At 39.5% G+C, this 16,644-nt stretch overlaps 1 protein-coding gene across 8 annotated transcripts in view; it reads left to right on the plus strand.

Moving 5' to 3' along the window:
* ccdc88ab (coiled-coil and HOOK domain protein 88ab) overlaps positions 1–16,644 on the plus strand; it is an 85,997-nt gene that overhangs the window by 12,039 nt on the left and 57,314 nt on the right. For all 8 annotated transcript variants that reach the window (XR_015713020.1, XM_087803034.1, XM_087803038.1 and 5 more), the window contains exon 3: positions 7,753–7,861. Coding sequence is in view for 7 of the 8 variants with exons in the window: in XM_087803034.1 (XP_087659160.1) it covers positions 7,753–7,861 (109 nt within the window). In the remaining variant the exon portion in view is untranslated. The remainder of the gene's footprint in view (positions 1–7,752; positions 7,862–16,644) is intronic.

The raw sequence follows: 16,644 nt of genomic DNA on the forward strand, positions 1-16,644 counted from the left end.
ATGAACATGTAACATACAAATGAAGCGTCATGTTTCTGACCTGCTAACATGTTATTATGAACATGTAACATACAAATGAAGCGTCATGTTTCTGACCTGCTAACGTGTTATTATGAACATGTAACATGCAAATGAAGCGTCATGTTTCTGACCTGCTAACATGTTATTGTGAACATGTAACATACAAATGAAGCGTCATGTTTCTGACCTGCTAACATGTTACTCTGAACATGTAACATACTAATGCAGCGTCATGTTTCTGACCTGCTAACATGTTATTGTGAACATGTAACATACAAATGAAGCGTCATGTTTCTGACCTGCTAACGTGTTATTATGAACATGTAACACACAAATGAAGCGTCATGTTTCTGACCTGCTAACATGTTATTATGAACATGTAACATACAAATGAAGCGTCATGTTTCTGACCTGCTAACATGTTACTCTGAACATGTAACATACTAATGCAGCGTCATGTTTCTGACCTGCTAACATGTTATTGTGAACATGTAACATACAAATGAAGCGTCATGTTTCTGACCTGCTAACATGTTATTATGAACATGTAACACACAAATGAAGCGTCATGTTTCTGACCTGCTAACATGTTATTATGAACATGTAACATACAAATGAAGCGTTATGTTTCTGACCTGCTAACATGTTATTATGAACATGTAACATACAAATGAAGCGTCATGTTTCTGACCTGCTAACATGTTATTATGAACATGTAACACACAAATGAAGCGTCATGTTTCTGACCTGCTAACATGTTATTGTGAACATGTAACATACAAATGAAGCGTCATGTTTCTGACCTGCTAACATGTTATTATGAACATGTAACACACAAATGAAGCGTCATGTTTCTGACCTGCTAACATGTTATTGTGAACATGTAACATACAAATGAAGCGTCATGTTTCTGACCTGCTAACATGTTATTATGAACATGTAACATACAAATGAAGCGTTATGTTTCTGATCTGCTAACATGTTATTATGAACATGTAACATACAAATGAAGCGTCATGTTTCTGACCTGCTAACATGTTATTGTGAACATGTAACATACAAATGAAGCGTCATGTTTCTGACCTGCTAACATGTTATTATGAACATGTAACACACAAATGAAGCGTCATGTTTCTGACCTGCTAACATGTTATTATGAACATGTAATATACAAATGAAGCGTCATGTTTCTGACCTGCTAACATGTTATTATGAACATGTAACATACAAATGAAGCGTCATGTTTCTGACCTGCTAACATGTTATTATGAACATGTAACATACAAATGAAGCGTCATGTTTCTGACCTGCTAACATGTTATTATGAACATGTAACATACAAATGAAGCGTCATGTTTCTGACCTGCTAACATGTTATTATGAACATGTAACATACAAATGAGGCTTCATGTTTCTGACCTGCTAACATGTTATTATGAACATGTAACATACAAATGAAGCGTCATGTTTCTGACCTGCTAACATGTTATTATGAACATGTAACATACAAATGAAGCGTCATGTTTCTGACCTGCTAATATGTTATTATGAACATGTAACACACAAATGAAGCGTCATGTTATTATGAACATGTAACTCACAAATGAAGCGTCATGTTTCTGACCTGCTAACATGTTATTGTGAACATGTAACATACAAATGAAGCGTTATGTTTCTGACCTGCTAACATGTTATTATGAACATGTAACATACAAATGAAGCGTCATGTTTCTGACCTGCTAACATGTTATTATGAACATGTAACATACAAATGAAGCGTCATGTTTCTGACCTGCTAACATGTTATTGTGAACATGTAACATACAAATGAAGCGTCATGTTTCTGACCTGCTAACATGTTATTATGAACATGTAACATACAAATGAAGCGTCATGTTTCTGACCTGCTAACATGTTATTATGAACATGTAACATACAAATGAAGCTGCTCTCAGCAGATGGTTCACGATCACACCTGAAGGTTTGACCTGAGCTGAACCACTGACTCGACCACGGAGGCTGATCACGCCTCATCCCCCAGATATCCATGTTCTTAGCGTGTTCGCGTCCCAGACCCACGAGCTCCGGTTCTGTTCGGACACATCTCTGCTCGACACGTGGCCGACAGCAGCTGAGCCTCTTTGTTTGTGTGCATGAAGTCAGAAGTGTGTGTGTGTGTGTGTGTGCGTGGCCGCTCGACTGACTGTGATGGATCCTGTCATATGTAGGTTAGCACTGCACCCCAACCTCCTCAGCCAATCACAGCTCAGCGGCTGAGCGAGGCCTGAGGCGCCGCACGAGACCATCGATGGTCCGGCTTATCGACTGTTAGTCTGGCTCAGTCTGCCTCCCTGGCTCCTTAATCCATTCGTCTATCTGAGGTTCTGTATCAGCAGGACCTGGACAGGGTCGGGGTTCATCCCCACGACTGCTTTTAATCCTGAGCCACGGGGGAGCGTCTGATCGTCACCTTCACAGGTGTGTCCGAGGAATGACAAGCATCGCTACAGTCCGTCTGTCGAGGCTGTCGTGATACACTTTGATACAGTGATGCCATATATTCAGCTCACAGTACCATTATATATTTATATATATATATATATATATATATTTATATATATATATATATATATATATATATATTTTTAGCCCATGACAGGGAACAATTTATTCAGCTTGCGATACAATGTATTTAGTTCACAATATATTTCAAAATCATATAGATTACTAAATATATTGTGTTTTAAACGAAATGTATACTATGTACTATAATACCGTGTACTGAATATATCCAGCTCACAGTGGGGTTGAATATATTCACCTGAATATAAGCCTCGTCCTCGAAACTCTACACAGTGCAGCTGACTTTGAACCTCTTGAAATACCTTATGATATATTCGGCAAATACGATGTATATGTTCGGCTCGTTTATTTAACTCACAGTACAATGTATTCAGCTCTCGATATAATTAGGAAATATATGTTTAGCCAACGATGGGGAAGAATTTCTTCAGCGTCAGATTTATATTGAGCTCATAATTGCATGTTTTCAGCTCAGGATACGTTTGATTTCAACGCACTTTCAAAAGGTTCCGAACGACTTCCTTGAAGTGGCATCTTGTGATTGTTGTACGGTATCCTCTCGTCCTCAGTTGTAGCAGGGATCTGGTGGGATTGAATTCTTTCTTTAGCTGCGAAGGACGTAACGACTGCTGTCGTCGATCACACAACAAAAAAAGGAACAAAAACGCTTTGAATGTTCATCAAAAATCAATACAGAACCATCTAAAGAATATTAAGATATATATTGTATTTGCTACGATCTCTCAGTGGCTCTGATGACATTCCTGAACTCATGTCATTACCACACAGTTAATCATATCTCTAACACACACACACACACACACACACACACACACACACACACACACACACACACACACACACACACACACACACACACACACACACACACACACACACACACACACACACACACACACACACACACACACACACACACACACACACACACACACACACACACACACACCCTCCTCGCCCTGACAGGATTACAGGCTTCAATGTGCCTCTTTAATTAAGGGGTTAAACAGACCCCCGACCATGGTGTGTGAGCAGGGGGAGGGTCCGGGTCACATTACTGTTCATTTAGACCCGTGTTAAAGGGACGCCTGTGTCTCTGGACCGGCACGAGCACGAGCGTGACGGGGAAGCGGATCCGGAGAGAAAAACTGCTAATTAACACGTCCAGAGACGACGATGGAGTTCAACTCTAGTTTGAAACTTACATTTATAATTACTATATAAACAGATCAGGCTCCTTTATTCACCTTTAAGTCGTTTAATTGAACCTTCTGTGCATCTTCCTCAAGGTTTATTTTGAAATCTACTCTTGGATAATAATAGTTTTGAGGCGTCCTCTGATTAAAAAGCACATTTTATTAAAGTCAAAATCCTGTTTGTTCCAGCGCTGACTCTCAACCCAACGATACTGTCCTTCTTGATTCTCAAGTGTTTGTTGAAGACGTCAAAGATCTCGTGTTCCTCTCGGAAGATTCAACTCTCGTCGATGTCATGCATCAGAGCGAGAAGGAGATTCCACCAGTCGAGGTCGTTTCTCGATCTTTTCTGGTTCGTTCTTCGTCGCACATACGTGTCCTTGACGTGTTCGCTCGACCTGACGTGTGCACGACTGGATGCAAACATCTGAAGATGCTCCTCCCCCGTCTGGTTCTGACCCTGATTATGTAGGTCATGTGACGTACATGCTAATGCATCACGTTTGGAAAGTGACCAAATCAAATCCATACATGATGTGACACCAGTTAAATGGAATGGAAAATGGAATCACACGAGAAACACTGTTTCCAATAAATCCACAAGCTTCATGTTTACATCTGTGTGTTTGATGATCTACTGACTCCTTCAAGAAACATCTGTGTTTGATGATCTACTGACTCCTTCAAGAAACATCTGTGTTTGATGATCTACTGACTCCTTCAAGAAACATCTGTGTTTGATGATCTACTGACTCCTTCAAGAAACATCTGTGTTTGATGATCTACTGACTCCTTCAAGAAACATCTGTGTTTGATGATCTACTGACTCCTTCAAGAAACATCTGTGTTTGATGATCTACTGACTCCTTCAAGAAACATGTGTTTGATGATCTACTGACTCCTTCAAGAAACATCTGTGTTTGATGATCTACTGACTCCTTCAAGAAACATCTGTGTTTGATGATCTACTGACTCCTTCAAGAAACATCTGTGTTTGATGATCTACTGACTCCTTCAAGAAACATCTGTGTTTGATGATCTACTGACTCCTTCAAGAAACATGTGTGTTTGATGATCTACTGACTCCTTCAAGAAACATCTGTGTTTGATGATCTACTGACTCCTTCAAGAAACATCTCAAGACATTTTGATTCTTTTCCTTGATTCTCTGAGACTCTTGTCTCAGTTTTATCTTGGTCTTTAAAGTATATACAGTATTTTATTGAATATTTCTTTTTATTGTTTAAGTTCTTTGTGACCCTGGTCTAGAAAAGTTCTATATAAATACAAATGACTTACTTCATGTTCCTCAGAGTGTGAAGATGTTGTTGTGTTCTTGTACTTCATAAAAGGATAAAATCAATGGAAGGTTTAAAACATTCTTTCCATTAAAAAACTTTCCCTAAATCTTTTTTAATCCAGATTCAAGTTTTCACGACAAACACTTGAATCCTGAACATATCACTTTATTTATTACTGTTCTTCACTTGAGACTGTTGTGTTGAATGAAGCCTTCACACACGAGCAGATGATTGTTTTCCTGCAGAAGATCATTCCAGAGGAAGACGCTGGAACCAGATCAGCTTTATTGACCATCAAGTCCTTCAGAGACGCATCTAGACGTCTGGAAGTTCAGATGAAGTCACACAACAGCAGAGTTGTGTGTTTTTGAGTGTGTGGAATGTTTGAGGAGAGCCTTGGTGACATGTTCACACTCGTGATGTCATCAGTCGTCGCCTCAGGATCACTTACTCTGTTCGTAAAGATCGTTCCTTGTGTTCAAATCAAACGCTGTTTGTGTCGTTATTGTATCGATAATAAAATAAACCTGTTCATGGAATTATTCTTTGAAATCGTTAAATCAAAGAAGTTAATGACTTGATTTATGCGACTGACAAAGATCGTTGACGAGTCGCGTGTTATGAACGACTTTCAAGTGTCAAAGATGCAACAATAAACTGAAACTAATTTAATAATCTGGGTTTAAAGTCTCGTTGGCAACAGAAATAAACAAGAGATCGTCTACATATGATCCTGGAAACGTTTCTACGTGAGATTTCATGGTCAAAACTACTCGGTTGGCGTCAAGGAAATGTTTTGTTAGTTAGAAGTTAGTGCTGGTTTCATGGACTTGAACAGGATCCAAACCAGGACTACTTGATGATCTACTGACTCCTTCAAGAAACATCTGTGTTTGATGATCTACTGACTCCTTCAAGAAACATCTGTGTTTGATGATCTACTGACTCCTTCAAGAAACATGTGTGTTTGATGATCTACTGACTCCTTCAAGAAACATCTGTGTTTGATGATCTACTGACTCCTTCAAGAAACATCTGTGTTTGATGATCTACTGACTCCTTCAAGAAACATGTGTGTTTGATGATCTACTGACTCCTTCAAGAAACATGTGTGTTTGATGATCTACTGACTCCTTCAAGAAACATGTGTGTTTGATGATCTACTGACTCCTTCAAGAAACATCTGTGTTTGATGATCTACTGACTCCTTCAAGAAACATCTGTGTTTGATGATCTACTGACTCCTTCAAGAAACATGTGTGTTTGATGATCTACTGACTCCTTCAAGAAACATGTGTGTTTGATGATCTACTGACTCCTTCAAGAAACATGTGTGTTTGATGATCTACTGACTCCTTCAAGAAACATCTGTGTTTGATGATCTACTGACTCCTTCAAGAAACATGTGTGTTTGATGATCTACTGACTCCTTCAAGAAACATCTCTGTGTTTGATGATCTACTGACTCCTTCAAGAAACATCTGTGTTTGATGATCTACTGACTCCTTCAAGAAACATGTGTGTTTGATGATCTACTGACTCCTTCAAGAAACATGTGTGTTTGATGATCTACTGACTCCTTCAAGAAACATGTGTGTTTGATGATCTACTGACTCCTTCAAGAAACATCTGTGTTTGATGATCTACTGACTCCTTCAAGAAACATCTGTGTTTGATGATCTACTGACTCCTTCAAGAAACATGTGTGTTTGATGATCTACTGACTCCTTCAAGAAACATGTGTGTTTGATGATCTACTGACTCCTTCAAGAAACATCTGTGTTTGATGATCTACTGACTCCTTCAAGAAACATCTGTGTTTTATGATCTACTGACTCCTTCAAGAAACATCTGTGTTTGATGATCTACTGACTCCTTCAAGAAACATCTGTGTTTGATGATCTACTGACTCCTTCAAGAAACATCTGTGTTTGATGATCTACTGACTCCTTCAAGAAACATCTGTATTTGATGATCTACTGACTCCTTTAAGAAACATCTGTGTTTGATGATCTACTGACTCCTTCAAGAAACATGTGTGTTTGATGATCTACTGACTCCTTCAAGAAACATCTGTGTTTGATGATCTACTGACTCCTTCAAGAAACATCTGTGTTTGATGATCTACTGACTCCTTCAAGAAACATCTGTGTTTGATGATCTACTGACTCCTTCAAGAAACATCTGTATTTGATGATCTACTGACTCCTTTAAGAAACATCTGTGTTTGATGATCTACTGACTCCTTCAAGAAACATGTGTGTTTGATGATCTACTGACTCCTTCAAGAAACATCTTAAGACGTTTCTATTTGTTCAGGCTTTTCCTTGATTTTCTGGAACTCCTGTTGTGTTATCAGTATTATCTTGATCTTTAAAATATATATTTTATTGATTATTGTTTTGATTGTTTAAGCGTTTTGTGACCCTGGTCTGGAAAAGTTCTAAAGTATATAAATAAAATTACTTACTTACTTGTCGCGTTACTATGTAAGAAAAAATAAGAAAACCATCATCACAGCCTGTGTGTCATGTTGTCATTCATTGTAAAACACCTGCACAGGTAGATCTTGATAGCATCTCATTCAAACTTGTTTTGAACTCACATCTCACCGTCTGTGTTTCCCACAGAAATCCCAAGGCCACGGTGCAAAGGACCAACAAGAAGGTCAACAACGACCCGACTCTCCGCATCCAGAACCTCTCGATACTCATCAGGCAGATCAAGGCCTTCTATCAGGTACGACCTCCTGGTGACCTGGTCCCACTGCGGGGTCAGGACCAGACCTCTGTCCTGGACGTTCATGTTGAGACGAGCCACCATGATGGTGTTGATCACGTGTTGGCAGATGTGACCAGATGTGACCAGATGTTACCAGATGTTACCAGATGTTACCAGATACGGATCTATAAAGTCATCTGGAATATTTAAACACTGGCTCTTCCTCGACACACTTCCTGAAACTGATTGTTTCCCTTTTTGTTTATTTCTGCTTCATAACATCAAACCGCCGGAGCTCGTGTTTCGTTCATACTTTGGTTGAAAGTTGAGTCTGTTTTGATCTTTGGATTTATTTAACTTTAATTATTTCTATAAATTAACCTTTTGTTGATGAACAGAAGGTTATTGAACCTGTTCTAGGTACGAGTTTATGTCGCGTGAGAGACTTCCTGTCAGTGTGTGTGTGTGTGTGTGTGTGTGTGTGTGTGTGTGTGTGTGTGTGTGTGTGTGCGTGTGTGTGCAGTTGACGTCACGTTTCTCATCAGTGTTTGTTGATATTGTCACGAGTGCTTCTGTTTTCTCAACCTCTGGGTTGTATTTTGTTCTACAATGTTTCCAAGAGTTTGGTCGATTGTTGTCGAGGTTTTCTGCGGAGATTCTGAACATTGTGTGTCGATTGTTCCCGTTGTGTGGAACGTGTGCGCGATTTAAAAGTGTCGACAAAACATTTGTGCGCAGAACTGAAGCTTCTTTACACAAATGAGTTAAATGAATGTTGTGTTGTTTAAACTGTTTTATCAGAGAAATGTGCCTCGTTGAGTTGTGAGTCTTTGTGTTCAAAAGTGCTGCTGCGTGTGTTAACATGTGTGTAGTGCATGACTGGACCGATCTTCAACATGCAGTGTTGGATTGATTATTATTATTAGTGTTGGATTGATTATTATTATTAGTGTTGGATTGATTGTTATAAACGTTGGATTGATTGTTACAAGTGTCGGATTGATTATTATTATTAGTGTTGGATTGATTGTTATAAACGTTGGATTGATTGTTACAAGTGTTGGATTGATTATTATTATTAGTGTTGGATTGAATATTATTATTAGTGTTGGATTGATTGTTGTAAACGTTGGATTGATTCTTACAAGTGTTGGATTGATTATTATTACTGTTGGATTGATTATTATTACTGTTGGATTGAATATTATTATTAGTGTTAGATTCAATATTCACTGACAGGAAAAGAGATTCTGACTGCAATAGTTAATGTGCCTGATGTTGTGTTACAATAAAACACAATTGTCTAGTTCTAGTAAGAAAGAAGATTGTGTAAATCATTGCCGTGTCCCATCATGCATCTGGCCTCCCGGTCACTAGCAACTGTCACTGAGACCACCCACGAGTTAACAACCCCCCAAACACACACACACACACACACACTTCATTCCTGTTGTGTGTTCATGTTTTCGACTCGAGTTAAACAAATTAATGTTCTCAGTTAAAATAACCGTGTTCACAACATTTTCTTGTTGATGCCAATAGAACCTTTTGTTTGTCGGGATTCTACTGAAAACAGTTGTGACGACTCTGTCGTTCGACCCTCTCTCTCTCAGTTACACACACACACTCTGCAGTTACACACACACACACTCTGCAGTTACACACACACTCTGCAGTTACACACACACTCTGCAGTTACACACACACTCTGCAGTTACACACACACTCTGCAGTTACACACACACACTCTGCAGTTACACACACACACTCTGCAGTTACACACACACTCTGCAGTTACACACACACTCTGCAGTTACACACACACTCTGCAGTTACACACACACTCTGCAGTTACACACACACACTCTGCAGTTACACACACACTCTGCAGTTACACACACACTCTGCAGTTACACACACACTGCAGTTACACACACACGCTGCAGTTACACACACACGCTGCAGTTACACACACACTCTGCAGTTACACACACACTCTGCAGTTACACACACACTCTGCAGTTACACACACACACTGCAGTTACACACACACTCTGCAGTTACACACACACTCTGCAGTTACACACACACACTGCAGTTACACACACACTCTGCAGTTACACACACACTCTGCAGTTACACACACACTCTGCAGTTACACACACACTCTGCAGTTACACACACACTCTGCAGTTACACACACACTCTGCAGTTACACACACACTCTGCAGTTACACACATGTGTGTTCCAGTGTCTCTAATGGACTCAGCAGGTCCTTCTTCTCTGAACTCTGACGACGTCGACACTCGTTTCACTGACTCAGCAAATCCATGTTTCCTCGTCGGTCACTGAAGGCTTCGTTGACCTGATGCTCTGATGCTCTGGACTCAAGTCACTCGTGGAACCGTTTAGATCTTCATCAGATCAGTCGCTCATGATCCACTGGTTCCTTCTCGTGTGAAGAAGGTTCCTGTGGTGTGTTGTGACGTCACGGCGCTCTTGGGAAATGAGAGGAAATCGACACGAGAGTCGAGAGACTCGTTCCTTGTGTTCCAGGATCTGGAGAATAGATTTGATTTCATTGTTTCTCCTCAAGCTGGAGGCAGGAGCGTCTAGACGTCTTGATGGAACGATTGTGGTCGAGCAGCTGTTGATGGATTTGATCTTGATTCACTGGGAAGGAAACACTGAGAAGCTCTTACGACATAATCATGTTTCCTGCCCGCGGTGAATTAAAATAATGGCCTTGAGATAAAGTCATTAATGAATGCATTTCAAAATAAAAGCCTGATACCTGCTGAATATACAAAGTTAGAAGTAGGTCATCAGAAAGTACTCGGAGCATTTTATTACTTTTACAGTTGAATGTTTTTTTAGTTTCTTCCAGAAACACTGAAGGTTTAGTTGAAGATACTTGACTTTCACTGAATCATGCTTTCACTGCAGAGTCACTTTTCCACGGATCCGTCCAAACAGACTCTGGACCTCAGAGGAAAAACCTCAGAGGAACCAGATTCCTGTGGCTCTTTAGAGATTTAAAAACTGTGCGTGGATCGTCCTGATGTTGGTTTTTTAACAAAATAACACAACTTTGGACCAGAAGGTGAATTAAAAAAGTCTTGAACTGCAGCATGAGAGCAGCTCTGTTGACGCTCCTGAGACACAGAAGTCCTTTCATGACCTGAAGGTTTGCAGTCCAAGAGCAACTCTCAAGTATTTCTCTGGCCAGAGATCGAAGCTGATCTTCTTTCAGTTTCCACACCGTTGAGTTGAGTCGACGGCGACTGAAGGAAAACTACGATCGTTAAAGTAATAAACGAAGCTAACGATGGGTTTTCATGAGAAGATCCTCCAGAAAGAGCTTCTGTCGTCACGTTCTCTCGCTCGTTCTCCAATAAACTTGTTTTTACTGCCAGGAGTTTCCTTCTCGCTCTCGTGACTCACGGCTTCTCATGAACGGATCGCTTCACTGTGGCCTGGAGCTGCAGGCGTGAGGTCACGTGGTAGCTGTAAAGGTCACTCTGAAGGTCACTCTGAAGGTACCTCTGAAGGTCACTCTGAAGGTACCTCTGAAGGTCACTCTGAAGGCACCTCTGAAGGCACCTCTGAAGGTAACTCTGAAGGTTACTCTGAAGGTTACTCTGAAGGTACCTCTGAAGGTTACTCTGAAGGTCACTCTGAAGGTATCTCTGAAGGTTACTCTGAAGGTATCTCTGAAGGTATCTCTGAAGGTCACTCTGAAGGTATCTCTGAAAGGATCTCTGAAGGTCACTCTGAAGGTTACTCTGAAGGTACCTCTGAAGGCACCTCTGAAGGTCACTCTGAAGTAAGTAAGTAATTTGTATTTATATAGAGCTTTTCCAGACCAGGGTCACAAAGCGCTTAAACAATCAAAACAGTATTCAATAAAATATATACTTTAAGATAAAACTGGAGTTCCAGAAAATCAAGGAAAAGCCTGAACAAATAAAAACATTTCAAGATGTTTCTGTAGATGAGTCAGTAGATCCATCAAGCGCAAACCTCTGAAGGTTACTCTGAAGGTACCTCTAAAGGTACATGAAGGTACCTCTGAAGGTACATAAAGGTTACTCTGAAGGTACCTCTGAAGGTACATGAAGGTACCTCTGAAGGTACATGAAGGTACCTCTGAAGGTACATAAAGGTTACTCTGAAGGTACCTCTGAAGGTACATGAAGGTACCTCTAAAAGTACATAAAGGTATCTCTGAAGGTACCTCTGAAGGTACATGAAGGTTACTCTGAAGGTATCTCTGAAGGTACATGAAGGTTACTCTGAAGGTATCTCTGAAGGTACATGAAGGTACCTCTAAAGGTACATAAAGGTTACTCTGAAGGTACATGAAGGTTACTCTGAAGGTATCTCTGAAGGTACATGAAGGTTACTCTGAAGGTATCTCTGAAGGTACATGAAGGTTACTCTGAAGGTACCTCTGAAGGTACATGAAGGTACCTCTAAAGGTACATAAAGGTTACTCTGAAGGTACATGAAGGTACCTCTGAAGGTTACTCTGAAGGTAACTGAGTCTTGATGATGCAGCAGATCCAGAAGAGTCGGAGATGTTTGGCTCATGAACACCAATGTCTACGATCAGGTCTTGAATTGTGGATTCAAAAGTGTTGGAATATTTGTCCATGAGAAAATACACATTAACAAGCGTCTCAGAGTCTCTCGACTTGACCTGACGTGTCACATGACCAGAGCCTCGTGTGGAAAATGTTTGGGTTGAGAGACGAGTCTGTGTGCCGAGATGTTCCTGCTGTCAGAGTGTGTTGAACTATTCTCAGCAGCAGAGTCTAGAGACACGTTTGTTTGCTTGTGTGACTCGTTACTGCTGTCCTGTCCATGTTTTGAATCTATTACTGTAGTGGGTGTGGTTATTGTCAACAAGATTTAATCTACAGAAAAACATTGTTTTTAGTGGGCGGAGCTTAAGATCAATTTCTAATGTCAATATTTCAATGAAAAGAGAGTTTTGTAAAAACACACACTGATGATACAATAGAGTCACACATCACAACAACACACACACACTGATGATACAATAGAGTCACACATCACAACAACACACACACACTGATGATACAATAGAGTCACACATCACAACAACACACACACACACTGATGATACAATAGAGTCACACATCACAACAACACACACACACTGATGATACAATAGAGTCAAACATCACAACAACACACACACACACTGATGATACAATAGAGTCACACATCACAACAACACACACACACTGATGACACAATAGAGTCACACATCACAACAACACACACACACTGATGATACAATAGAGTCACACATCACAACAACACACACACACTGATGATACAATAGAGTCACACATCACAACAACACACACACACACTGATGATACAATAGAGTCACACATCACAACAACACACACACACTGATGATACAATAGAGTCAAACATCACAACAACACACACACACACTGATGATACAATAGAGTCACACATCACAACAACACACACACACACTGATGATACAATAGAGTCAAACATCACAACAACACACACACACACTGATGATACAATAGAGTCACACACACACACACATTTGTTCAGCTGTTATAACTCACAGATGAATGTTATGTTTTCTAAGCAGCAACATTAGAGTTTGTTTCTCTGACTGGAAACACCATCACTTCCCATCATCCAGGCTCATCATCAGGAGGCTCCACTGGTTCCGCCTCAGGCTGGTCGTGTAAAAAGCACTTTAGCTGATGGTTATCAATGAAGAACAAAAGAAGTCTCGTAGTAATGGTTTGTTTTCTCCTCCTCCTGGTGTCGACGATCCTCCATCTGCTGATCACGGCAACAGTTGCTTCTGAACTGAATTAGGTCGTCAGTCACGCCGGAGCTTCTTTTTAAAGCCTTCGACACATTTATAGAACCTGGTTCACTTCAGGGAGGTATTTATAAAGATACTCCTTCTAGACATCAGTGAGTCTGAGGCAGGGAAGTGACCTTATTGAGTGAGTTGATAGTATCTTGATATAATGATATATAGTTATAGTGTAGTAACAAGTATATATGTGTAGTATTGTCCAGTACTTGACTCTGGTGTTGTGATAGTGTAGTAACAAGTATATATGTGTAGTATTGTCCAGTACTTGACTCTGGTGTTGTGATAGTGTAGTAACAAGTATATATGTGTAGTATTGTCCAGTACTTGACTCTGGTGTTGTGATAGTGTAGTAACAAGTATATATGTGTAGTATTGTCCAGTACTTGACTCTGGTGTTGTGATAGTGTAGTAACAAGTATATATGTGTAGTATTGTGCAGTACTTGACTCTGGTGTTTCGATAGTGTAGTAACAAGTATATATGTGTAGTATTGTCCAGTACTTGACTCTGGTGTTGTGATAGTGTAGTAACAAGTATATATGTGTAGTATTGTCCAGTACTTGACTCTGGTGTTGTGATAGTGTAGTAACAAGTATATATGTGTAGTATTGTGCAGTACTTGACTCTGGTGTTGTGATAGTGTAGTAACAAGTATATAAGTGTAGTATTGTGCAGTACTTGACTCTGGTGTTGTGATAGTGTAGTAACAAGTATATATGTGTAGTATTGTCCAGTACTTGACTCTGGTGTTGTGATAGTGTAGTAACAAGTATATAAGTGTAGTATTGTGCAGTACTTGACTCTGGTGTTGTGATAGTGTAGTAACAAGTATATATGTGTAGTATTGTCCAGTACTTGACTCTGGTGTTGTGATAGTGTAGTAACAAGTATATATATGTAGTATTGTCCAGTACTTGACTCTGGTGTTGTGATAGTGTAGTAACAAGTATATATGTGCAGTATTGTGGAGTACATTATTCCTTTATCTGTGGAGGACGTAACAACTGCTGCCATCTAGAGGCCGGAAGTTTAATAGAAACACAAACATGAACAAACACTGAATATTTTCACATTAATTGTAAATAAAAATGGAAACTGTGTTGTTGAATATCGATATATATCGTTAAACATTTCCGTGAATCAATATTTTATCTTATTTATTACTATAAATGAAAGTAACATTATTTCTTCTTTGGATCAAATAAACAGAACAAAGAACATCATTTACAGAAGCTCCAGCTTTTTATTGCAACAACATCTTTTTAGTTTTCCAGGCGTTTGTGTTGTAGTTCTGATGTCTTCAGTGATAAAACCTTTAGTGTTCTATAGTATTCTTTAGTGTTTTATAGTGTTCTATATAAACAATAATGACTTACTTACTATAGTGTTCTTTGGTGTTCTATAGTGTTCTTTAGTGTTCTATAGTGTTCTTTAATGTTTTATATTGTTCTTTGGTGTTCTATAGTGTTCTATAGTGTTATTTAATGTTTTATATTGTTCTTTGGTGTTCTATAGGGTTCCTTTTAGGGTTCTATAGTGTTATTTAATGTTCTTTAGGGTTCTAACTTTATTAGTGTTCTATAGGATTCTATAGTATTCTTTTAGGGTTCTAACTTTATTAGTGTTCTATAGGATTCTATAGTATTCTTTTAGGGTTCTATAGTGTTCTATAGTGTTCTTAATACAATTTTACCTTTAATGTTCTATAGTGTTCTTTTAGGGTTCTATAGGGCTCTATAGGGTTCTATAGTGTTCTATAGGGTTGTATATGGTTATATTAGTGTTCTAGTGTTCTTTTAGGGTTCTATAGGGCTCTATAGTGTTCTATAGGGTTGTATATGGTTATATTAGTGTTCTAGTGTTCTTTTAGGGTTCTATAGGGCTCTATAGTGTTCTATAGGGTTGTATATGGTTATATTAGTGTTCTAGTGTTATTTTAGGGTTCTATAGGGCTCTATAGTGTTCTATAGAGTTGTATATGGTTATATTAGTGTTCTAGTGTTCTTTTAGGGTTCTATAGGGCTCTATAGTGTTCTATAGGGTTGTATATGGTTATATTAGTGTTCTAGTGTTCTTTTAGGGTTCTATAGGGTTCTATAGTGTTCTATAGGGTTGTATATGGTTATATTAGTGTTCTAGTGTTCTTTTAGGGTTCTATAGGGTTCTATAGTGTTCTATAGGGTTGTATATGGTTATATTAGTGTTCTATAGTGTTCTATAGTGTTCTTTTAGGGTTCTATAGGGCTCTATAGGGTTCTATAGTGTTCTATAGGGTTGTATATGGTTATATTAGTGTTCTATAGTGTTCTATAGTGTTCTTTTAGGGTTCTATAGGGCTCTATAGGGTTCTATAGTGTTCTATAGGGTTGTATATGGTTATATTAGTGTTCTATAGTGTTCTATAGGGCTCTATAGTGTTCTCACTGACAGAGCAGCAAGAGTCTACATTCAGCCGCTGAACAGGAAATGCTTCCATTGTTGCTGTGATGACCTTCAACTCTCTGAGCTTTTTTCTCCTGCCGGAGAAAAGTCTGCAGTGTTATCGCCTGGAGATGGTGTGTGTTCGTGTGTTCGGAGACGGTGTGTGTTCGTGTGTTCGGAGACAGTGTGTGTTCGTGTGTGCGGAGACAGTGTGTGTTCGTGTGTTCGGAGACGGTGTGTGTTCGTGTGTTCGGAGACAGTGTGTGTGTGTTTGCACATGGTTTGTACTGGATGTGTCGGCAGGGGGAGAATAAACCCATCTCTTGGTTTCCATGGCAACACTTCATGTCTGCAGTAAGGGTGTGATCCAGGCGTTTAGACGGAGACGCTCACTCGCTTCACAATTAACTCCTGACAGAGTCAAGTCTGGATGAAGGGTGTGTGTGTGTGTGTGTGCGCGTGTGTCCGTGT

The sequence above is a fragment of the Callionymus lyra genome, chromosome 11 (genome assembly GCF_982586985.1).
Source record: "Callionymus lyra chromosome 11, fCalLyr1.hap1.1, whole genome shotgun sequence".
In the NCBI taxonomy this organism is placed as follows: Eukaryota; Metazoa; Chordata; class Actinopteri; order Syngnathiformes; family Callionymidae; genus Callionymus; species Callionymus lyra.